At 36.8% G+C, this 24,937-nt stretch overlaps 1 protein-coding gene across 1 annotated transcript in view; it reads left to right on the forward strand.

The window, feature by feature from the left end:
• anxa5a (annexin A5a) overlaps positions 1 to 24,937 on the forward strand; it is a 35,313-nt gene that overhangs the window by 5,378 nt on the left and 4,998 nt on the right. Inside the window, exons 2-11 of the mRNA XM_063482556.1 lie at positions 5,478 to 5,562; positions 6,943 to 7,037; positions 10,258 to 10,371; positions 13,270 to 13,360; positions 15,549 to 15,628; positions 15,963 to 16,013; positions 18,576 to 18,669; positions 22,328 to 22,423; positions 22,647 to 22,705; positions 24,343 to 24,465. Coding sequence (XP_063338626.1) covers positions 5,478 to 5,562; positions 6,943 to 7,037; positions 10,258 to 10,371; positions 13,270 to 13,360; positions 15,549 to 15,628; positions 15,963 to 16,013; positions 18,576 to 18,669; positions 22,328 to 22,423; positions 22,647 to 22,705; positions 24,343 to 24,465 — 888 coding nt within the window. The remainder of the gene's footprint in view (positions 1 to 5,477; positions 5,563 to 6,942; positions 7,038 to 10,257; positions 10,372 to 13,269; positions 13,361 to 15,548; positions 15,629 to 15,962; positions 16,014 to 18,575; positions 18,670 to 22,327; positions 22,424 to 22,646; positions 22,706 to 24,342; positions 24,466 to 24,937) is intronic.

Below are 24,937 nucleotides of genomic sequence, written 5' to 3' on the forward strand. Positions count from 1 at the left end.
ATGGTATTCACACTCTCATCTTCTCACAGGTGCTCACTTTAATTAAGGTTTGCTGCGAGGGAGACAACTATAATGATATGTGAGCTGTGCCGTGGTGCTTCGCTCCGCTGATCCCTTCCCTCCTATCAGCCATCGAGCATCTCCTCTTTGTGTCCTGTTTGCACATTAACCTCTGAGTAGCCATGCTTGAAACCATGTTAATGTAGAGCATGAAACAAAAAGCTAAATGTAGACAGAGGCAGAAAGAGCAGTGAATTAAGCCTGCATGTTAAAATACTGATTTATTATTTAATAGAACACTACCTCTCTCAGGCATTGATTCAAGACACTGGAGTAATTATGGGCACATGCTATTAATCACCCAAAGACATTTTCTCATATGCCATTCTGGTTTCTGGGTGGAAGGCAACCAAGTGCTGCCAAGTACAATATGTGAGACATGGCTAAGTGGTGGGGCAGAAACAAAGAGCCTTTAAACTGTTCATCAGGTCAAGTGGATCAGTGTTTTATATTTAGATTGACTGAAACTGATAAAAAAAAAAAAAAAAGGTTGAGCAAATCAAATTATCAAAAAAAGAGAAAAAAACAAGAAATTAGAAAAAAGTCTGCAGCACCTGCTCTTTTTGACACAAAATAATGCTGCAGCTCCTGTCTGTAATGACAGTATTGCCTCTGATTCCTGGAAATAACAATACAGTAATAAATTAAATGAATCTTAGTTTAATCTATTTCCTAAAATCAACACATCCTGCAAACATCCCCCTCCTGCATACTATACTTAGCACATTCTCCCCAGGAAGTTGACCATAAATGGAATTAAACATGGCCCTGAATGGTAGTTCTTAAATTCAAACAAGAGAAGAAGTGAGAATAACAAACAAATGAATCAATACACATCTTAAAGTTTCTGGCCTTCTTTCAGAAAACTTGGTTTTTGCATTTCACTTATATTATACTTCACCTAATTGCTAATTAGGAATTTATACAGAAAATATATAAGCTTATATGATGAATGCATTTTTGTAAACTACTCAGTATTGTCCAAAATATATCAAATTTGCTCCACCTCAGCCAATTGTTGGCCCTAAAAACAGAATACAACTATTTTAACTGTCAAACTCAAAGGAGCATTTGTATAAAGAACTACAGAGTACTACAGACTTTAGACTTGGTATAACAGATTTTTTGTTAGGGTTAAATTTAAGATAATTTAAAGCAAATAATCAACCCCTTAATAGGGCCACTAAAACAATAAAGAAAATGTATTTCTAGAGTGCAAACAAAATTTGCTCACAGAAAAGCATGGAAACAAAAATATACAAGACTAGTAATAAAACTTGAAAAAAACATAAGAAAAGAGGAAAGAATAAATGATTAAAAAATGTATTACTAACAGTTTCAGATAGACTGGTGGAACTTTAACATGTTTGCATTTTTTTTTAAAAGAGTTCAAATTAATTAAATATGCGATCAGCATCACACATTCTAAAAAATAACAACTGCTGTCTGTGAAAATTTGTAGAAATTTTTAACCACTTAATAAAAGTCACACAAAGGTGACTTGAAGCATGAGCTAACCATCTCACGTTTGACTGTCAGTGAAAGGCAACACTACCTGCAGATGAGGATGTGCATCTTGTCAGCTTTCCTTAGTGAGGAGGAGTTTTAGGGGGAAGAAAATAAAGAGCTTACCTGACTCCAGATCATCTGTGTGGAGGAGAAGACAGACATCAGTTGGTAAGAACAGAAACTTGTTACTGTTGAGTAATTCCACTGGATTTATACTGTTTTTGAATAAATCCAGTGAATCTAAGCCTTTGTTTCAATAATTTAAAAAATTGTTTCATTTCCTTTCAGTTGACAGCCATTATCTTCAATCATCAATAAAAAAAAAAAAGCATGGTAAGTGTGTCCTTTCATTGTTTTGTGCTCTGTGAAAAGACAAGCTATGCAAAGTGCCAAGAATCCCTCCTGTTAAGCTGCAGCTCTAGGACTTTGTTTGTGTAATGAAGTGTGGCTTGACTCTTGAAAGGTCATTCCCTTTGCAAGTCACTGTGACATTCGTTCTGAAACGATGCCCATCACAAATAGCTCAATCAACTGGCTTGCATGTAGCCCTAAATTATTTTTCCCTCTATATATTTAGCTAAATTCTCATTTTTCCAATTTCCTTTTTCCACGAAGACTTGGTGTGTGTGGATACCCTGACTCTTTAATGAGCCTCATTTCACCGAAAGGAGTTTCCGTGAAGATGCACTCATTAGAAAAACATTAGTATGCCTTGCGCTGTATACTTACATTGGCACAAAAAGAGAAGCAGCAGCTTCATTTGATATCCTTGATTTGATTTTATCCCCATCAGTGTGCTGCGATACCTCAGACTGTCTAATGAGGACATGTGAAGAAAGAACTCAGTTTCAGTTGATGATGGTGGTCTAGTTTGTACCATATTGTATTACCATGTACATGGAAACTGCAGGCACCTGTCTCTATTGTGTCCCCACTGGCTTACAATTTCATCAAGAGACAGTTGGGAGATGGCACTGCATGATGGTTTCTTCAAGGAGACTACTCCATCTTTACTTAAAAACTAAAATAAGTGAATAAAACAACCACATTTTGAGGTTGGGTATGACTTCTAAATCAACTAAGGCTAAAACCATTTATTTATTCCACTATATAGTCTAGTTGTGATTGAGGTATATTGAAAATGTTGTCATTACAAAAATCAGAAACACAGGAATAATGATCCACAGTGTAAAAAAAATATATAAATCTACATCAGTAATCCTCTTAAATGTCTGATTTGATGTTCCAGCAGGTGAATTTTTTAGATACTTTGAACAAAATATATCCAGCTTATTGCCTCTAGAGAGTTTATATTTGTGTTAAAAAGTGCTGGACATAAAAACCTTGCTTAAGTAAATCTAAAGAATCTCATATGTAACTTGGGCATCTGTAATCCATAAATCTCAAGTCATCTTTAACTGATAGGACCTGACCTGTGATCTCCCAGGATTTAGTCTGGAACAGCTTTTAGCCAAAAGAGAAAAGAATAAAATTTTAGAAGATGAGATATTGGTGAAGATAAAGACAAAGGCAAATGTGTAGTTTTTGAGCATGACGTCAATGGTTATACATTGAATGTTATACACAAAAAGTTATTCTGGTCTCTAAAAATGCTCAATGGACATGTATCAGTTTTCAATGTTTCCCGCTAATGTACAGTATAGGTAAGTCATTTACAGTTTGACACACTCACAAACAAACACCCAGTGCTGCCTTTAAGTTTTAGTGCTTTGCTTACTAATCCCTTATATCTTCATTTAATTATCCATCCATTCATCCATTCTTAGACATCTAATGAAAAGTTTACTACAATACCTACTACAGCATAACATGGACAATTCCATCTCAATTTTTCATATAATAACCAAACAAACAAAAATCATCTGATCATAGATGTATGTAGGTAGCTGAAAGAACAAGTTTCTGTTAATATGCTAATATGCTAATGCTAATATCCTACATTTCTGATGGTTCTCTCTCTCATTTTCCCCATATGAGATTTTTAGTTCAGTTATATGTTTATGGCAGCCAAAGACTGTTTCAGAAGTAGAGCAAGATATTTTAATTCAATTTATGCACGCTCACTGCCCAGTAAGAAATTATTTTTCCTGGTCAAAAAGAGAGTATGTGTGTAATCGAGTCCTATTTTCCTTGGCATTTTTTCTGGCAAATCCAAGCTGGTCAGCTGGGAGGCAGTTGATAAACTGACATGGAATTATCCGTCAGTCGTTTTGAGTTTTGTCACAACTATCTTTTTGCTTTTTGTGTGTTATTTCATGTGATGCGGATTTGGCTAATTATCCTTCAGAGCTGCTCTTGACCCCAATGTTCAGTTACGTTTGGACAATAGGTTTCTTCACATGTCAGAGTAAGAATTTATAAAGGACTTCTTTACATGGTTTTATCTTTCAGTCACACATGACTTTTTATCATAAGGCTGCTTTGTAAAAGGCGACTGTTAAGATTACTAGTGTATTTCAGGACAGTTGATCTGATAAATGCTGAGACACCTCACTTAATGTTGGGAAAAGGTAAAGTAAACATTTCCAGATGAATTTCTGTTCTAGATTCAAGCCTTTGCACCATTTTTAAAACACCAAGATTGCCACAGTGAAAATGCCCAACTACTGGGAGATGTTAAAGCAGATGTTCATCTTTTGTATACATTGTGTGTCTCAGTAGAAAGGTGGCTTTATAGTGTAGTGGTTTACAAATGCTAGTGCAATCCCAGCCAGAGACACAAATTCCCCTTTGTGTTGCAGTAGGAAGGGTGTTTCGGATAAAACTCAAACACGTTGAACTACTCTTGTTACAAGGAAGCATCTAAAAAGAACTGTTGTGTGTCTTAGTAGAAAGTCTGAATGATAAAAATGATAAAATTTGTAGCAAAAAGCAGAAAGAACAATAATGCTAAAAACTTTTACATAAAAAAGCTTTTGAGAAGTTGTGGTGCCAAATTGAACTGGTTGACAATAAAGGCAGAATAAACACAGTGACAGTAGCACTGACACTTCAAGGAGACGCTGTCAAGTTGCAGAAGGAGGTTGCTCTCTTGAGCACGCTGTAACATTTATAAGCCATTTTTGTATGAAAATACAGAATAGCACACACAAATGATCAACAAGAGAAATAATACAAATCTTTATAAAGAGGTGTAGGAGAAGATATTTGTTCACTTCTCCACCTGCACAGTTTATTACAAGGCTGCCGCTGAGGCAAATGTTTTACTGCCTCTTCTACAAATGGCCTTTTCCCTTAAGAATGTGTGCACGTCCAAGTAAGATGAAAACACATTTTTTTTAAATTACCTGCTGACAAAATCCAGCAGTCAGACCTGATTTAGGTTATACTTAAAGTATTGCCTCACTGTTGGGTTAGACAACATTTAAACCCATGCGGGTTTTTGATGGCCTTTGGCAAATGTTTATAGTGCTGCTACTAACAGTCGCTTGCAATTTTCAGTATCTTAAAATTTATATGCCCACAAAATAAAAAATTTCTGCTGGAGTTTTATTCTCTGCCAGAAAAGGGCATTGCATGAAGCACCATCTACCCGACTAGCTGAAATGGTGCTTAAGTTATGAGAGTCTTGTACTAATTTACTACTACTGCACTACCATTGGTTTTAAATTGAGAATTGATCTGGGAAGGATTTAATTTTAAGTGCAATAGGTGCACAAAACATAATATAATTGTTTTTTTTTCATGTATGATTCTAGCCAGAATAGGTAATAACCTATGTGTGAAAGTACAGTGAGTATTGGGTATATAAAATGCATGCATACTTGCACTTACATGAGTGCATCCACATCAGCATGCTAACTGCTGTTAATAACAAAGACAGATGAAGGAAACCTTTGCTTGTTGCAAATGTTTTATTACTTACATGTGTTGCTCTCTTCCTACAGGCGTACCGAGGCAGCGTTAGACCTTACGTCAACTTCAATGCCAAACATGATGCTGAAATCCTCCATAAGGCCATGAAAGGGATTGGTCAGTATCCTGCTTAAATGTATTGCTGCTCACTTTCATTTCACATTGACACTAGCAGGTCATACGACATTAACTGGCTATTGTATGCAACATTTCACAACGATCACCATAAATACAAAAAATGAATTCTTTGCACAGTTGAAAGCTTGTTTTAGCTGCTTAGGTGTGTTTATTTATTTACTTGGCAGGTCCCTGTGTAAGTCATTCAATGAAAAAGCTGTACCTCTGAAAATGGGGAACTAAATATAAAACTACTGTGATTTCTAAATAGTCATGCACAATTTTTGTAACATTCCTTGGATTAAAGCTGAAATTCTGCACATAATTACATATTGATTGCTTGATTTAAAGTCAACTGTGGTGATGTAAGGAGGCAAAGCTACAAAAAGCATGACCAGTCATTTCATCCTATATTAATTTAATAAAAAACTGTTGTCTTCTTATTTGTCAGTAGTGGTTGTAAATACAGAAAAGGCTGTGAAAACAGATAATGAACAAAGATAAAAACACATTGACACAGCTGTCAGAGGATCTGAACTGCTCCCTTTTGTAAGCATAATCTGGACGATGGGAAAACATTTCATTTTTCCAGTGTGTTTTACCAATTAGTGTATCACCAACGTTAAAACTGAAACTTAAAAAAAAAAACTGACAAGTACTTTGTGGTCTGAGTCTCTTTTTTTGAAACTACTTCTCAGAAGCTCTGTGTGTGTGTGTGTGTGTGTGTGTGTGTGTGTGTGTGTGTGTGTGTGTGTGTGTGTGTAGGTGTGTGTGTGTGTGTGTATGTATTTGCATGTATGCGTGCATGCATGCACACGCGTGTGTCAGAGAGAGAAAGCGATAACACTGTAAATTATTTTTCCTAACACTTTATGACCAGTACGAGCAGAACCATTAGATCTAATTAATGGTTTCCCTGTCTGCAAACCACTGTGGACTCAAACTTGAAACAGCAGACTTGCACTACTTAAGTACAGTTCTTTAGTCAGTGCTGTCACTGCAGATCAGCTGGGCTTTGTGCCATAATTACCTTTCACTAATTTAACATTTGATCCCTGAGTGACAATGACACATGCTGCTTCAGCCTGTTTGCCTCTCTGAGCCTTTTTTTTTTTTTTTTTACTAAGGTGCTGGTGACTTTAGAAAGCTATTGGTTGTTAGATCATCTGCCATGCCAATCCTTTTGAATCCTGATCTCATGCTCTAACAGGCTGACTCATTTAGGTTAGGATATACTGGAAGCTGTCATAATAAGGATTTGTGTTGTGTTTGAAAAGAAAGACTTGAAATGAAAAGCTTTTTTTGTCTTGACCCACGTTGCAGATGATTTCAGAGTCATTTTCCACACATTATTTAAGGTTTATATGATTTCTGGTGCAGGTACAGATGAAGATGCCATCCTCATGCTTCTTACAGCCCGCAGCAATGATCAGCGCCAGCAAATTAAGGCAGCATATAAAAAGGCCCACGGAAAGGTGAGAAGAGCCACTAGGAATTAAACAGAGAACTGATATACAATTACAGGTCGTGCCATCCACTCTGCATTCCTCACTTCACAAAATCAACCTGGCTGATGGTCAACTTCACCCCAGGCACAGAGGACAGAGAATATATCATCCTTCTAAATATGCTGCAGGTGTTTCACTGAGCGTGAACAGTTGTCTGTCTTTCTGCATTCACCATGGGATGTATTAGTCTTGTCATGAGTGTGCCCCACCTCTTGCACACTGTCAGCTGTTATGTGCCTCCCCACCTTCCTGCACCATAAATGCTTCTGTGTTGTAGAAGCATTTATGGGGCTCACAAGTAATAAGCCCAGAAATGAGTATCTGTCTACAGCAGGTTTGTGCATGTGTAACATCGTGACTATTTCAAGAATATGAGTATATAAGTATATTTAACGTGCACTTCTCATGCTTATTTCCAGTCCAACATATTTAGTCTTAGACTCCAGCTGTGTCTGTTTCACAACTCAAAATAATCCTTATTTATGTCAAATTGGGCCTTGATACAACCTCTCACTACTTTCTCTGTCTCAAAAAAGACTATTTAGCTCCTCTTCCTTTAAGGTAACTGTCTTCTGATTGGCTGCCCCTCACAAACTAAAACTCTGAACAGCAGGTACTTGGGGCTTCTGTGTTATTTGACATCAAAACAAAGGGGACTACAACGTGTCGTAGCTTCCAGCTATCATTCACACCTGAAGGCAATTTACAGTCATTATATTTTACTAATTTATTTTTTTACTTTACCTAGCCTGAATTTGAGGACCTTTTTGCTGTGAGGTGACAGTGCAAAGCACTGCACTAGCATGTCAGAGTCCCATTTTAAAGCTATTAAAGAATGAATTAGCTGTGTTCAAAATACAAACAAATGTGCTTAAGTAAAAACCTCAATATTGCACTTGATTACAGTTTTGAGCTTTTCCTTGGATGAGTTCTCCAATACCTATTTCATCAATTAGGGAGCAGGAAGAAACTGATAGAGGAATAAATCCTAATGACTTACAACATTTCCATTCCTTCTTGTGCACCTAACTAGGTGAAATTTTGCATACAGGACCTTTGCTTTTTTCACATTGTTATATTACTTAAGTATAGAATCTTGCTGGTTTTTCATTATTGGCTGTCTTCTGTTCAACAATTTTTAACAGCAAAAAGGCAGCCAAAAACATTAAGTCTGTGATTTAAAGGGCAAGATTTTGGATCAAGACTGAACTGTCCTCAAATAAGTGGCAGGAAGGGCAGTTCTCCCCAGTCTCTACGGACCAGAATCCAGTGCAGCTAGTTAGACAGAATTTTAAGCATTCATAGTCTCACTGTTCTGTCACACGGTGAAGATTTTTTATGCCCACCTGTGGATTGAAAGCTGAAAGCTAATTTGCTTTCTGTCTCAAGTATAAGTAGATGGAGGAGTTTGAGAGAGCATAGATATATCACAAAGCAGCTCCAGGGATATCTCTGTATATTACAGTGTTTTATCAAAATGACCCAGAACGTGAGACTTTTTGCTTTGCTCAGTATTGCAGAGAAACTTTATGAGATGTATTAAAATGTAATGACGCCATTACACAATTGTGCTCAACTGCAAAAATATCTGAAGCCCGAGTCTACTTTTTTCTCTATAACAGAGCAAAATATTACATCCTCTGTCATTTTCTTTTTTCCACATTCTTTGTTGGGATTTGATTAGTCTGACTTGAAAAATTAAACTCATTCTACACACAAAAAATAACAAATAGATGAATTGTGTTATCCAGAAATATGGGGGATTTCTGCTTAATGTCTAATGTATTCAGCTAGAATTATGATTTCTGGACTTCTCCAAAGAGCACTTGGATGAGCACAGTGCTGTGGGTGTTTTTGTGTACACAAATAGAGCCACATACTCAAATAACAATGGTATATGCTGTTGTTCATTTGGTTCCTGCAATGCACAAATCATTGGAGGCAGAAAACAATTTAGACAAAGCCAGCTGTGAGTAATTTGCAAAGTAAATATATTTTCCTTTTCTGCAGGTCACATTGAATACTCTAAGTGTAAGCGAAGCAGTGAGATGTAATTTTTTTCCCTCATCTTCTTCACATCAAGATCCTGAATGGCCATTTTGTGTTTTTTAACTTATTTTACTGGTTTCAATGTTGGGATCCGGTGTGGTCAGTGTTGGGAAGGTTACTTTTAAAATGTATTCCATTACAGAATACCGAATACATGCCCCAAAATGTATTCTGTAACGTATTCCGTTACGTTACTCAATGAGGGTAACGTATTCTGAATACTTTGGATTACTTAATATATTATCATGCTGTTTACAACTACGTGAATGTACTATTGCTGTGATTTATTACTGTTACTGAAGGTCCGCGGCTCCGAACCGTAGTAAAGGGACCTCTGGCTAATACGTCGGTTCGTGTCGGGCTCGTAGCTGAAAACTAGCTTTACTTTGTTGTCTGGGTCAACTTTGCGAGAGACAGAGAGAGGCGTTGAAAGGCTGCTCCAACCGAACTTATTTTTTCCGGAGGAAAACACGAACACAGTGTACAGTCGAGTCTTAATAGCTTACTTACAACTGGGCTCGTCAGGCACTCTTCTTGGCTGCAGTGGTTATTATTATATTTACATGCTTCCAGCTCCCGTTTTTGCTCCGTGACAGCTCGGACTTTCCTTTCTCTCCCTCCCTCGCTCACAGACACATAACGTGTATGACAGTCCATTCTCGCTGCAGCACGGACTACACTGCCCATGAGGCTACATTCTTTAGGGCCATGCCTGTAGCATTCTGCCTTTTAGCTTAGCACAACAACAACAACAAAAAAGCGCTCTCTCACCCAGGAAACACGCAGAGAGAGAGCGTGTCACCCTGTAACCATGGCAACCGTAACGCTGCCGCCTGGAACAACAGAACGTAGCTGTCAAACAAACCCAAACAATCCTGACCCGCGACAATATGAAACAGGAAAGTACCGCCGTGTAATCCATTTATTTCAACAAAGTAACTGTATTCTGAATACCACCTTTTTAAACGGTAACTGTAACGGAATACAGTTACTCATATTTTGTATTCTAAATACGTAACGGCGGTACATGTATTCCGTTACTCCCCAACACTGGGTGTGGTTTATATAAATATCACTGTTACTAATATAGTTATTACTGTTTTTGCTCCTCTCATTATTATTAATTATTTGACCACAGGACTTGGTCAGTGCACTGAAATCTGAGCTCGGTGGGCTGTTTGAGAGTCTTATTGTGGCTCTGATGACCCCATCTGTCTTATATGATGCTACTCTCCTGCATAACGCTCTCAAGGTAATAACTTAAACCACGTTACAGGTCTCATGTAAATGTAAATGAAGCCTACTTTTTTATTGTGATGTTTTTTTGAATAATGTTTGATTAGGAAACACTTCATAGTTGTTTCCCACAACAGACATTTCAACTTCTCAAAGCCAGACAAACAAATGAGTAAATTAGGGACCACTGAAATTTCAATTTTTGGTGCATGTGTGTGTTTTGCTGTTATTTATTATTCACTTTGTACATAGAAACAAAATAATACTGTTCAGCAATGCAGTGAATTCTCGAACCAATAGGTGATGTCATTATGATTATGTCCATCTTTTATATAGTCAATGCACTATATTCATATTGAAGCCACTTTACAGATTTCAACTACAAGAGATGAAAAGGTTAAATTTTTTTTTAATCTACATTACACAGAGTTTCAACATTAGCAATAAAGCATCTAATACATGAAAAAAAGAGTTGCAAACATAATTGCTACTAAGACATCATGCACACTACCAGCTCCCTCCCTCTCTTTAGCCCACATAAATGGAACTCAAACATTACTGAAAAAGTGTTCTGAAAAGGTTGGTTGAAAAGGTAAAATGTTTGCCACCACAAGGACCTTTTTCCAGTTTGTCTTTTTAACTAAAAGCAACAGCGGCAGGAACTCTTTCTACATAATAAAAAAATAGTTCCTGCCACTGTTGCTACTAGTCTCTTAACTCAACTCAGCTTCGTTATAAATCTTTAGGCCAACAGGTAGGCCATCTAACATGTATTATTATCTATTTTCCCACATGACATTCAAAACCTTTCATTTTATGTTAACAGCATGCGATAGAAGCTGCTTGACAACTCCACAAAGACCATTTAGACCAATCTCTGATGCCCATTCTTTTTTAGTTCAATATTTTGGTGTTACATCACATTTACTGATATGTTACAATGCTATCATCACGCTCGACTCCAACAGCAGGAAGCAGCTGTTTTCAGCCAAAAGCCAGGGCTCGTTTCCAGAACACAATGGTTTAGGGTGCATCTAAAATTAGTGGGAGTGCACTTGTACTGACAGCCAAAGTGATCATCAGCCATGAAAAACTCATTACTCATACTTCTTATTATCTGGCTATTCAGTTTTTGTAGGTCTGCTAATTCATATATCTGAGTCAAACAGAAATATAATGAAAATGCAGTCTTTGTAAGTCTTTAATATTTTTGAACAAGCAAATTTTCAAAAGAATACCATAATAATGCATGCAACCACTAAAGTATTATTTATTTCTGATTAATTCATACATATTTGTTATTTCTAATGCCCCTTTTAGACTTCAGAGATTCAGAAACTACGATTATGTATTAATGTAATAATAGCTGAAGTAGAAAAATGTTAAACTCTAAGCTGTCCAGCAACAAATAGCTAGTGGAGACATTATATTTATCTAAGAGTTAAAATTAAATTGAATTAAATTTGTTAAATTAAATTGTTAAATTAAATTATAACATTTATCCAGAGTTGGTGGATGACAAGAATAATATTGGACCTGTTTGTCAAAAGTTTGCTGGATGTGTAATTCACTACAGTTTGACAGCAGTAACAGCTGTGATGACTGCATAAGGTGATCATACTGCTGGCTTTGAGTTTGTCAGCTTGTTGCAGAGCTCTTTTCTTTCAGATTACTTTGTTTGTATTCAACAGCTTGCTTTAGACTTCAGACAATGTAGCCATGACTAAGACATGTTTAAAACCGAGAACAAAGGCAAGGAAAAAAACAATTAAATTCATGCACAAAAGACTTATTGTGTTTTGTCACAGGTACTACATGGTGGTTTTAGCCTTTTTGTTTTCATTGTTACAGTAAAATTGAAACTGTCATCTGATGACTTAGCTGCAGGGGGTAATGCCAAATGATACAGGGGGTTTTGGTGACATCCAGACAATGAATGACTGATAATCAATAGCCAAGACTTTCTGTTCCATGCACTGGATGAATGCAGATAATTGTATTTAAAGTTAGTTCATAGTTATAGCTCAATATTTTGAGATTGCAATTTTGACAGTTTGTTAAATTGTCAATACAATTTTAAATACAAACAGACTAAAACTAGAATCTAGAAAGTCTCAAATACCATAACTCTTTTTTCTTTTGCCAATATATTCCAAAAATTCATATACAGATATCTTTAAATTGGTTAAGCTTTCTCTCTCTATCTCCTGCAAACATTTTGTTTTGCAGCATTGGAGCATTGTAGTCCATTAGATCTATCTTTTGTACCTTCAGTGAAACTCAAATGAAAAAAGTTGTCAGATCAAACTGGACATATTATATTGTATCTTAGACATTTCAGACATTTTATGAGTGCTCTTTTTCAGGTCACAGGAGGCTCATAAAGTTAGAAGGGAATTGCATGAGGGAAAAACATTTAGCAAACTCTCAGATCCTCATATGAGTTACAAATGAATTTTTTTTCTGTCTCATTATTCTTCAGACACATTTACATTTGCATTACCCATGTGCAAATGAAGTGTTTAGTCAAAGTGAGAGCAAAGCATTTAGGACTTGGCCTCAACATTCCTATCACACCCACTCCTCCATTAGTTAGGTTTGTCAGACAGTCTTGCTGTAAGGTTAATTGCAGCATAGAGAAGTGAACGTCAAAGATAATTCTCTTTAGTACTGAACCTATTCGTTCTCTAATTGCAAACCTTTTAACTCTGCTATGCTCTCAAGTTGTACATCTCTTATTATCTTTTATTATTTCTATATTTTTCTTTATCGACTTTTAGGCTTTCTTTTCTTTTCATATTACTAATCAGTGATATAGCCTAATATATAATAAACATGTACTAAAATTAAATATTGAACAGATATGGATATTGTTTCACACTGACTCCATTTATCTCATGCGTCGGGTTCCCAGGGTGCCGGGACTGAAGATGAAGTGCTAATTGAGATCCTGGCCTCCAGGACTGGCGAGCAGATTAAAGAAATCACCAAAGTGTACAAGAAAGGTGACACACTCCACTGATGAAGAGGCAGAGAAAAACAGACAAACATGGTTACTGTGACTACTACAAATAATGACGCATCTAGAAGAATACATTAAGATGTTTTGTTTTACCGGCACTTCATTGGCAGAAGATATCTGTGCCTTTAAAAGCTTTATAGCTTTTTACTTTTTAAAAGTAAACTGCCATTAATGTTTTGATAGTTTTTGGCACAAAGGGGATTTGATTAATTTAAAGATCATGTTTTAACTAAAGCTTCATTTCAGGGCCAAGGTTAAAAATAACAACGAGGAAATGAGTCATAATTAAAAGAATCCAGTTTGGATTATTAGTTGCAAATGGGAACTTACCAAACCTAATTTAGTTACATGCAAAGTATTCTTTGGGCGCTGAAAATAACACACCAGTTTATAAAAGTACTAAGATGACTATACCACTTCCAAGTCATCATTTTTCAATGTGTAGGGTTACTGTTGTGACAAGGGGACATTTTAACCAAAACCACAATCCTTTCTAAAATAAATCCAATGAAAACTAAACAAATCAATGAAAGTGAAAAAAGTGACATTATGTGCAAAAACAAAGGTCTGAACTGGCCAGTCGTCCAACCTTTTATGTACTTTATAGGTAGCTAATATTGCATTGATAACGCACTAATACTAAAACATATCTTGTGTGTGTCTTATGTTGCTAATTTCTTTGGTCTCCAGAGAGCTTTAGCAGTTGCCTGATTCTTCAACACAGGCAAGTGTTAAAGAATCAGGCAGCTAATTCTTCTGATTGGCTGGCAATCTTTAAAGAACAGGTATTGCATATAAACTGTGTGTGTGTGTGTGTGTGTGTGTGTGTGTGTGTGTGTGTGTGTGTGTGTGTGTGTGTGTGTGTGTGTGTGTGCCTATGAGGCCTTCAAATATTCAAAATCAAGATACCCAGTCTGTGTCTGGAGTGATTTTTATAGGAAATTAATTTGCTTAAAACTATAGAGATTAAATTCCATCCATCCATTTTCTTAATTGCTTATTCCATTTGGGGTCACTTAGTAGCAGGAACAGTGTGTAACAGTGTGAGAGGCAGGGTACACTAGATAGGTTGCGAGTCTATCGCAGGGTTAAGGATTACACTGACTTGCTAATTAGCTAATAGGCTGAGTTAGCTGAAAATTATCTGGCCTTTTCCTTGTGCTTACAAGTTGTCCAACTTCTCACTCAGTTTAATTTGTTCCAACTCTTTGTTAAATTTATATGATGGTTGTGTAGGAAATTTGGGGATCTACATTAGAGTAAACAGCACAAGTTTGAATTTCTTTATCCTTATGACTCTGTAAGCAAACATAGATTTTACATAAGACAACTGTGAATAAGAAATTCACATTTTGAAGCCAAAACATTAGTTTTGGACACCACAAAAGCCAGAAGTGACTATATTTAGACAAGATGGTTGAATGCTAAGTTATTAGCTGAGGGTAGCAAGCAAGGCTATACAGCTTGGATATCCAAGCTGTATAGGAGCAATGCACAGGCACTCATGCTAACTTTTTGCTAGTAAAATAAAGGTCTGGTCTCATTCCCAAGGGCTCACAGATGGATCTGCATACTTGAGTTGGAACAGATTTTACATTAAATGCCCGTCCTAATGCAAACCCCTCCCTCAAGTATTTTAGTCCCAAACCTATGATGGCGTGCCTATTGTCAATTTACTGCATAGTACAGAAATAACAGTCTAACATATAACAAATAACAGCAATATCATATATATATAGTTTCTTTATTCATATAGATTTATAATATCTGCTCTTTTCTCTAGAGTACCATGCTTATTTAAAGCCCATAGTGTGGTGCTGATCCTTTTTATTTTCAGTGTAATATGTTCTGTCATCAGAGTAATAAACACACTGCACCTCTGTATCACCTGTCACACTTTAATGAAAGGTCTCTAACATAGCAGCTGTGACTTACAACAAACCGTGATGGAAAATATGTGATAACAAAGACTCAAATGGCCCAAGGCAGAGAATGCAGTTTATCTGATCTGGACGAAAGCATAGACCCTTAGTCAACTAATCAAATCTCTCCTCTCATGGCTCATTCTGCAAAACAGAGGACAGCCTACTAAGGTCGACTGAAATCATTAGCAACTGTCGTGAACAGGAACTGTAAGCAATCGTCTGCCCCCCTTCTCTTCTTTCCTCCAGAGTTCGGCGGAAAGCTGGAGAAGGATATCTGTGGTGACACCTCAGGGCACTATCAGAAACTCCTGGTGATCCTGCTGCAGGTAAAGAAGGGCACTGCTGGAAAGACTTATGTTTCTTTTCCTGATAATGAGATCCTACAGTGATGCCATTAGAAAGTCATGAGAGGTGTAGGCTGGAAAGGGGGAGGGGGGATGACAGTTTCTTTAATGTGATGTTTTTACAGAAGGAAAAGTAATTTTCATGGTTCTTGTAGATTTGAGGGATCATTTAATTAGGTGTTCAGATGTTACCTGGGTTGAGAGGTCTGAGCGCACCATGTTTCCATCCACACTGACCTACTTTACTTTATGTTTGTCCACCTGTCTTTGTACCTGTCTGGTTTCCTACCTCTCTGTTTTTCGTCTGGCTGCAAAGGGGAGTAGGGAGGAGGGAGTAGACGAGGAAAAGATCGAGAAAGACGCTAAGGTAAGAAGGAAGAACATGAGATAAAAATACACATGGCAAGAGCTGGCTTTCCGCTTTAGCTTTGTGAGTTTGTCCAGCGAATTCAAGCAACTTCAACACTACATTAACAAGAAATCACTTTTTTTTATTATTACCCAATTACACACTGGTGTTAATCAAGATGTTTTTTTTAATGTCTAGTTCCATTGTTTTTACAGGACTACTATGTTTTCCTTATTTGTTGTATACAGTACTGTGAAAAAGTCTTGAGTCACACTTCATTTCTTTATATTTTACTTGAAAATGGGAAATAAGTGCAGCAATTTATTGAAATGTGGAACATATATGACAAAAACAGAGCTTATGCTATTCTAAAAAGGATGAAAGCCAATATTTGACCATGTTTTAACACAGTCTGAGCTTTCTTGTAATTTCTTCAAGTAGCCTTCAGGAATAGTTGCCCAGGCTTCTTGAAAGATATTCAAAGCTTTTCTGTGGAGGTCGGCTGCCTTTTTGTTCTGTTCTCTATCAAGATGATCCCACACTGCTTCAATAATGTTGATGTCCAGGCTCTCCTGGGAGTAGTCAATGCCCATAATAGTGTTCCATTGTGTGTTTTTCTATCTATGCATGCTTTTACTGCCCTGGCACTGTGGGATCATTGTCATGTTTAAAAATTAAGTTGTTGTTATCAGCTGGTATTGCATGCTGTATCAGAATCAAATGGTTCTTCTCTGCATTAATAATTCATAATTCCATTAATTTCAATAATCTCCAACACCCGTGGCTGAAATAAAGCCCCAAACCATGACAGAGCCTGCACCATGTTCTACGACTGCAGACACTCACTGTTTGCCTATCAGAACAAGGTTAATTTAAATAAGAGGAGATAAAATGGGTTGTTTCAGAGAAAGAATAAATGGAGGCATCTCACCAAAGCCCATTAAAAGGTAAACAGGGATTACTTTAAACATTTCGTCACTTATCCTAGTCACTTGGATAAGTGACGAAACGTTTCTCCGACTGAAATCAATACGTCCAGATCAACAGAATTAACTTTTTGGGTATCGTATAGGGAGGCTTAGGAGATCATTTTTAACATGGCAAAAAAATGTAATAAATAAAAAATAAGGATTATTTCTCAACTAGTATTGATTTCCAGCCACCCAGTGAAGATTCCAAGAAGTTATAGCTCTCTACCAAAAAAGTCCTGCACATATCCCCTGCAGTAAATGATTGAACTGTCACGTACACACTTCGATCTTTGTACTGGATAAATAATGTGTGAGGTGTTGAGGTGTAGGGAGGCAGATTTTGTTACCTTTGGAGAGACACAGTCTAACTCTTTCCACATGTCCAGTATGTGTGCTAAGCTCACTGCATGATGTTTAATAGATAGACATTGGGGTATCACTATAAATATACAGTTTTCCAGATATTCAATAAGTCTGTTTAAGTTTAAGGAAATGTAAGGTCTGTGCCTCAAGGGGAACTTTACACACTGATATAATTTTTTAATTCTTCCTCTACTTGTACCAAAAGGTGGCATTAGACATGCAGAGGTGTGTGTAATAAGCAAACATGAATAAAACTCAAATTATTAGCCAGCTGGTCAATGTACATATCTGACCTACGAATTAAAGCCACCTAACCTTTAATAAAGAGCTATATGATGAGGTCAGCTTAGGAATGATAAACTGGAACAACAGACTCTTTCCTGATTTATTATACAACATGTTTTTAAAGATTTACAATAATTACGTTTTGATATTAATGTGAGTGAATGACTTTTATAAAAAAAAAATTACCCGCAATGTTAAAAAAATCCTGAAACATGCAAACTGCCTGTGTATTATCTTGATTATTAATAATTGGATCATACTGATACATGCTCTCCAAAGGCCAGTGAAGCTAAAGGGCGAGCACTCTGCCCAAGTCTGTTTTTTTTTCAAGAATGATAATAATAATAATAATGTAATAATAATAAATTAATTAACAGCAGGAAATTAACCTTTATTATTATGGCATCTTGTTTTAAAACCATTACATGTAGCAGACATTAACATTCAATAACATGTATCTAAACACACACCAAATTATCATGACTAGCAGTCCGTCTTGACTCATAACACCAGAGCAGTGTTAAGCCACTCTGTGATCAAATTAGGAGAAATAAGCAATGGATAATTCATTAAAAAGCAATAATAAATGACTCATATGAATATGTTATTATTTTGGTATTTGATCATATGATAAAATATTTCTGAGCAAGGATAGAAAAAAAAGCAAAAACCTTCCTTTGGTGAAGGACATAAAATCAGGAAATCTAGATCTAATCTAATAACAAAGAGGGGGAAAAGACATTGTTGATTTGGCACAGTACAAGGCTGTCATTTCTTAACATGTGTTTCAATAAATCACGTCAGCACGAGGTTGCTGTGTGTGTGTGTGTGTGTGTGTGTGTGTGTGTGTGTGTGTGTGTGTGTGTGTGTGTGTGTGTGTGTGTGTGTGTGTGTGTGTGAGAGAGAGAGAGAGTGAGAGTGAGAGAGAGTATGAACATCGGTGTGTGGTCTTCCATTACAGGACTTGTATGCTGCTGGTGAGGGAAAGTTTGGCACAGATGAGGAAAAATTTATCACAATTCTGGGCAACAGGAGCGCTGAACATCTCAGAAAAGGTGAGTTTGCCAGTTTGCCTGTGCCAGCCCATTTGGATGTTGTGATATGCTCAGGGCATCCGTTAGCTGTGTAAGACAAACACTGAAAAAGAAAAAATGAAAACAAAAAAGTCAAAGTGTAAGAAAATGTGCAGGAAATATCAGTGAAACATGTTTAAACAGCACAGATTGTGGAAACTAAGTTGAGAGCATAGAAAGTGCAATGGTTTAGTCAGATGTGAACAAATAACAACCAGATCGCCATACTTTAGCAAGTCTTTTAAAAGTCAGTTGTTGACAAGTTTCTATCAAATTACTCGTTTGACTGTTTTTCTGATCTAGTAACTTTTTAACTTTTTTTTATTAAAATAAAGAATGGAGACAAGTTTGGTTTGGTAAAATGACGCAGCAATACTAAGATAAAATACAAAAAAAATATATTAATTTCACAATTAAATGAAACCAATATAATATAACATATGTAGTGGATATAAACCTGCTCAAACACCACGGCCCTAGTCAAGAAAGCCCAGCAGCAGCTACACTTCCTAAGGGTGCTCAGGAAGGAGCAACTAAACACCCCGCTGCTTGTGACCTTCTACACCATCGAGAGCCTGCTGACCTATGCAGTGACAGTGTGGCACGCCAGCTGCACGGAGGCAGACAAGAAGAGACTGCAGAGGGTGGTAAACACAGCACAAAAAATCATCGGCCGGCCCCCGCCCTCCTTGTCTGCCGCCTACAACTCCCGTTGTCTTAGTAGGGCCAGAAACATTTTAAAGGACACTACCCACCCCGGCTACCATCTTTCCAACCTAATGCCCTCTGGCAGGCGCTATAGATCCATAAGGGCCAGAACAAACAGACTCAGGGATAGCTTCTTCCCTAAAGCCATCACCATACTCAACTCAAACTTGTACAAAAGTAATCTGCACTGAAATATCATCAGTTCTTTGCCTGTCTGTCTCTGTGTCAGCACTGTACTGTGTATTTATATTTATAGTAGTGTATAGTTATATTATTGTACAGTTTTTATAATGTGCTATAAGCACGTGTGCACTTTTATAGAGCTGTTTCCAAATTCGTTTATTATACTATGTATAATGACAATAAAGGCTTTCAATTCAATTCAATTCAAACACATATGCTGACCTATTCTCTGAACTCTAAAAATTGTGGTCCTCATTAAGAGGCAAAAAGCTACTAACTTGCTCCACAACTGCAATATGTTGTTTATCAGGAAAGGTTTGAAGCTTGAAGTCATTTGGTCATTAAGTAAACAACAGACAATCTGTGTCATTTTTGTGGTTAGGACAGTCTCTTTTGCATTTGCGTCAACATTCAACTTTTTAACTGATGAGGCAGTGCGGTACACCAGGAATATGTCAGTTACCTCAGTTTACACTGATGCCTCTGTATCTGTGCCAATTAGTTTCGATTGTTCAAAATATACCACTGGAAAAATGATTCCAGTGGTTGATTTTTATGTGGCTAGTGTGGGATGATACTTTCCCTCTTCCTGATTACCTAGTTTTTGCATATTTCTCACACTGACATGTTTCAGATCATCAAACAGACTTTAATATTAGACAAAGATAACACCAATAAAGACCAAATGCAGTTATAGAGGCTGGTTTCATTAATTAAGGAAAAAAATCTATTCATTACCTACATAATTGTAATTGACCCCTAAACTTCATTAGATTTAGATTAGATTAGCCTTTATTGTCTTCCTTGAAAGAAATTTACTTTGGAGAATCGAGTGGAACACGTCATGTACAATAACACACACATATAAACACTTATTTACAATTTCACCTATTACCATTCAGTAATGGCACTAGAGACAATTTTAACCTTAAAGTTGTCACTTGTTCAACCTTCTCTCCACTAATGAAAACCAGACCGTGATCTCCAATAGATCTTGGATTTATTGGAGATAATAACTACTTGTACCATCCTTGAGAGCAACAACAACAGTCAAGCATTTGCAATAACTGGCAATGAGCCTTTCACATCACTGTGGACACATTTTGTGAATTTTGACCCACTCTTCTTTGTAGAATTGCTTTACTTCAGCCACACTGGAGGATTTTGAAGTATGAATAGCCTAAGCATCTCAATCAGAGTTTGGACTTTGATTAAACCACTCAAAAAAAAATCCTCTTTTTTGGGGGGGGGGGCTGGACATTGTCCTTTAGGATTTTCTGATAGAAAGCAAAATTGATGGTTCCATCGATGGAGTTTGGGTAAGTTGTCCAGGCCCTGAAGCAGCATAGCAGCCCCAGGCCATCCCACTACCACCACCACATTTGACTGTTAGTATGGTGTTCTTTTTATACAATGCTGTTAGTTTTGCACCAGATGTAATGGGACTCAAAACTCCCATAAAGCTCAACCTTTGTCTTGGTAGTCTACAAAATATTTTCCCAAAAGTCTTGGGGATCATAAATGGCAGACATGAGACGAGCTTTTGTGTACTCTCTGATTAACAATGGTTTTCATCTTAGAACTCTCCCATAGATGGCATTATTACCCAGTCTCCTCCTTGTTGTTGAATCATGAACTCTGACCTTAACTAAAACAAGTGAGGTTTGCATTTCTTTGGGTGTTGTTTGGGTTTTTTTTGTGACCTCCTGAATGAGTCGTTAGTGCGCTCTTAGAGTAACTTGGTAGATAGTTCAAAATTTTCTCAGTTTGTGGATGATTCACACCATGGTTCACTGGAGTCTGAAAGTCTTAGAAAGTCTTGCTTTGTAACCGATTCACTAACAGATGTCAATGACTTTGTTTCAGAGAATGAGAGAAACTTTATTAATCCCAGAGGGAAATTGAGTTGTCATAGCAGCAAATATACAACAAACAACAAGCACTCATAAAATGTGAGTGTAGAAACAGTTATGATAGATAAATATTAAGATAAATAGATAAATATACAGATATAGCTCAAATATAAACATAAATATACATATATATAAAAGGACAAGTATCTGTGCAAATATGTCATGGTGTACAAAAGTGACAGGGTACATTGAGGTGCGATTAATACTGTTCCACCTGTGTGGATCTGACCCAAGTGGATGAATTAAAGAGTCTGATAGCAGCGGGAAGGAACGACCTCCTATAACGTCCCCTCAGACAGCAAGGTTGAAGGAACCTGTTGCTGAAACTGCTCTTCAGATTTCCAGTGTGTTATGGAGGGAGTGGGAGTCATTGCCAGCATTCTGTCACTGTTTCTTATCTGTTCTCGAGTTTCTTTAAATTGTGGGTTGATGTGAGATCTTCTAACCTACTTCACTTTCTCAGACAGGTTATATTTAGGTGATTTCTTGATTCAACAGGACTGACAGTAATCAGGCTGGGTGTGGCTAGTGAAACTGAACTTGACTTTCCAAAAAATGTGGTTAATCACAATTAATTCATGATTTAACAAGGGATAGCCAATTACTTTTACACACAGTGCCAGGTAGATTTATATAAATGCAATAAAAGAAATGTAATCCAGTGAACTCACCAAAACACACTCATATTGTGCACAAAGAGATCATCTAAGGGCTGAAACCGACATATTTTTTGCCCTGAAGTAAAAACAGGTTCATGTTGAAAATTGCTTGATGTGTTTCTCTCTAATGAGGATGTATGAGTGTCTGTCACTGTGGCTCTTTTGGTTTTTTTGCAGTATTTGCTGCCTACAAGAAGCTCTCTGGCTCTGACATAGAGGATAGCATTAGAGGCGAGACCACTGGGAATTTGGAGAACTTGCTGCTGGCTGTTGGTAAGAGCCACAATTTATCTGGGTGATAATTTAGGCATCACATACGGGGACAAGTAATCAGAATATCCCTGGAGGGGGTTTTCTTTCAAGAAATGCTGAATAAAATATGACAGAAGATAACACTTGATAGTAAAAAGTGAACATCCGACAGTGTCAGCTTAACTTTACAAAAAAATGTAGTCTTGCACATAGCCTCATCAGTTTTTGTCTTTTTCCTCCACAGTGAAATGTGCCGGGAGCATCCCAAACTTCTTTGCTGAGAGACTATATAAAGCTATGAGGGTATGTCTCATTATCACATCGCTCTAGTCTAATTAATGAAAATACTCACCGATCACTCACCTGTAAAATATATGAATTATATAATAAATAACAATCTTAACAAAATTAAATATGTCAAAAAAGATAACTCGACTACATTACATTTTGAGGTTGGTGTTGGTGTCATTTTTAACCCTCCATGATGCTTCAGTATTTGGAACATAAATTCAAATTATTTTCATGTTAGTCTTGATCAAATATGAGAAGATCAGTATATTAAGAAGACTTTAAATTCAAATCAGAAGAGCAGCTACCATACAAGCTGTTGCATTAGAATGAATAGGGCAACAAAAGTGAAGTCAAATCAAGGAGCAGTGACTGTGTAGTCATTTTCCAGTAAACTAAAAGGCTGTTTTCTACATCTAAACAGCAAAAAAAAAAAAAAAAACCCATCAAAACAAAATGGTCTTTACAAGGCTATAGTTTAAAAGCTTAACTAACCTGGAAGAGGCCTGAATCTGCCTTTCAAATCTGGGCAAGAAAATGTACAAGCATTTTTTCCGAAATGTTGAATTAATATTTGAAGCACAAACTCAAGGTTCACTGTGTAATAACTGTAGATTTTGGGAAAGAAAGTACACCTTCCATTCTGAAGTTAGAGTCATCAGAACCTCTGAGGATCACCACATGACATCATTCAGCGTGTGGAAATTTAACACAAAAAAGCCAAAATGCTGAAGTCGTGTAGGGGAAAGTAAGTACACCCTTATCGTAGCAGCCAGCTACTGCTAATCAAAATTACTTGATCAGCTGATCATCAGCAAGTTTAAAATTCTGTTTAGAAATTTAATGTTAACAAAATGTCAAGAATGAACAACATCAGCAATAACTCTAGAGAAGTAATTGTTGCTGCTCATCAATCAGTAGAGGGTTAAAAAGCTGTTTACAAAGAAACTGAAGTCTATAATCTAGAATGATATAGACTGTTAATATAAAGAAAACATTTGAGGCAGTTGCCAATCTTTCCAGGAGTATTATTATAGGGTCTTTACCTTACAATATAAAGTGCATTGAGGCAACTGTTGCTGTGATTTGGTGCTCCAACCCAGTGTTAGACCACGCAATGCCACAGAAATTGCACAGACCCAAGAGCTATATCTCAGACTCTACTGGCCTCAGTTAGCAGATTTTTCTTTCTTTCTTTCTTTAATTCTTTCTTTCTTTCTTTCTTTCTTTCTTTCTTTCTTTCTTTCTTTCTTTCTTTCTTTCTTTTTGTTATGCCCTGATAATTGAACCTTAGAACCAAAGAGGGTGCACCTTCTTTCTAATAGACTTTTTCATTTTACTGTACAGTGACTTCTGAAATGATGTAAAAAAAGTTCACTAAACCAACAAATCTGTACAGGCTCCTTTCTTTTACTTCCAGTTATTAAAAAGACCATTATAAATGGCAGATCACCACACCTTTTTTTTTATAAGACTTACACTATAGTAAAGCAGAACACCCTGTGCCTGAAATGTTCTGCTTTGAAAGAAGTGAAAGAAAATCTGAATGATGATGCTTTGTGTTTGTTGAGTACAACTGGATTGAATTTCATGCATGGTTAACTCTGTCTGCTGAACAAGATTTATTTAATTTATTTTTTCTGTGTATTTAGCGAGCTGGAACTGATGACGACACTCTGATGAGGATAATGGTGTCCAGGAGTGAGGTGGACATGTTGGACATCAGAGCCAGTTTCAAGAAGATATACGGACAGTCTCTGTACACCATCATCCAGGTACCCTCAGGATTTCTGTTTATTCCCTTGCGCTCTTTTTTAATGAAACATACTGAATAGTCTATTACTTCAGAAGAATAACACATTTCTGTAAAATGTAATTTTCCTCAGTTGTCTCCATATTCTGCTAAATATACTCATCTGTCCCTCTGCATGACTTTAGAGCACCAGCTGGGTTTACTATGGATATGATGGCTGTACACTACTCACGTCAGTGCAGTGATGGAGTGGGGATTAGTGATTTACTTTAAATGTCTCTCTCAGTGTGCTTCCCTTCTTTTCACACCAGATGAAGTGAATAATCTGTTCTCCTAATGCCAGATGTTCCTCCATTGAAGAGTTATTACGATCCTCCTGTAGAACTAAATGGCCAATACTGAATAGATAATAACACATTATGAAATAATCTTGAATAAATATATTATATATTTTTTTACAGTTCAGCAGAGTTCATTTTTCCTTAATTATGGCA

This window comes from Pelmatolapia mariae, linkage group LG2, assembly GCF_036321145.2.
Source record: "Pelmatolapia mariae isolate MD_Pm_ZW linkage group LG2, Pm_UMD_F_2, whole genome shotgun sequence".
NCBI classification, from domain to species: Eukaryota; Metazoa; Chordata; class Actinopteri; order Cichliformes; family Cichlidae; genus Pelmatolapia; species Pelmatolapia mariae.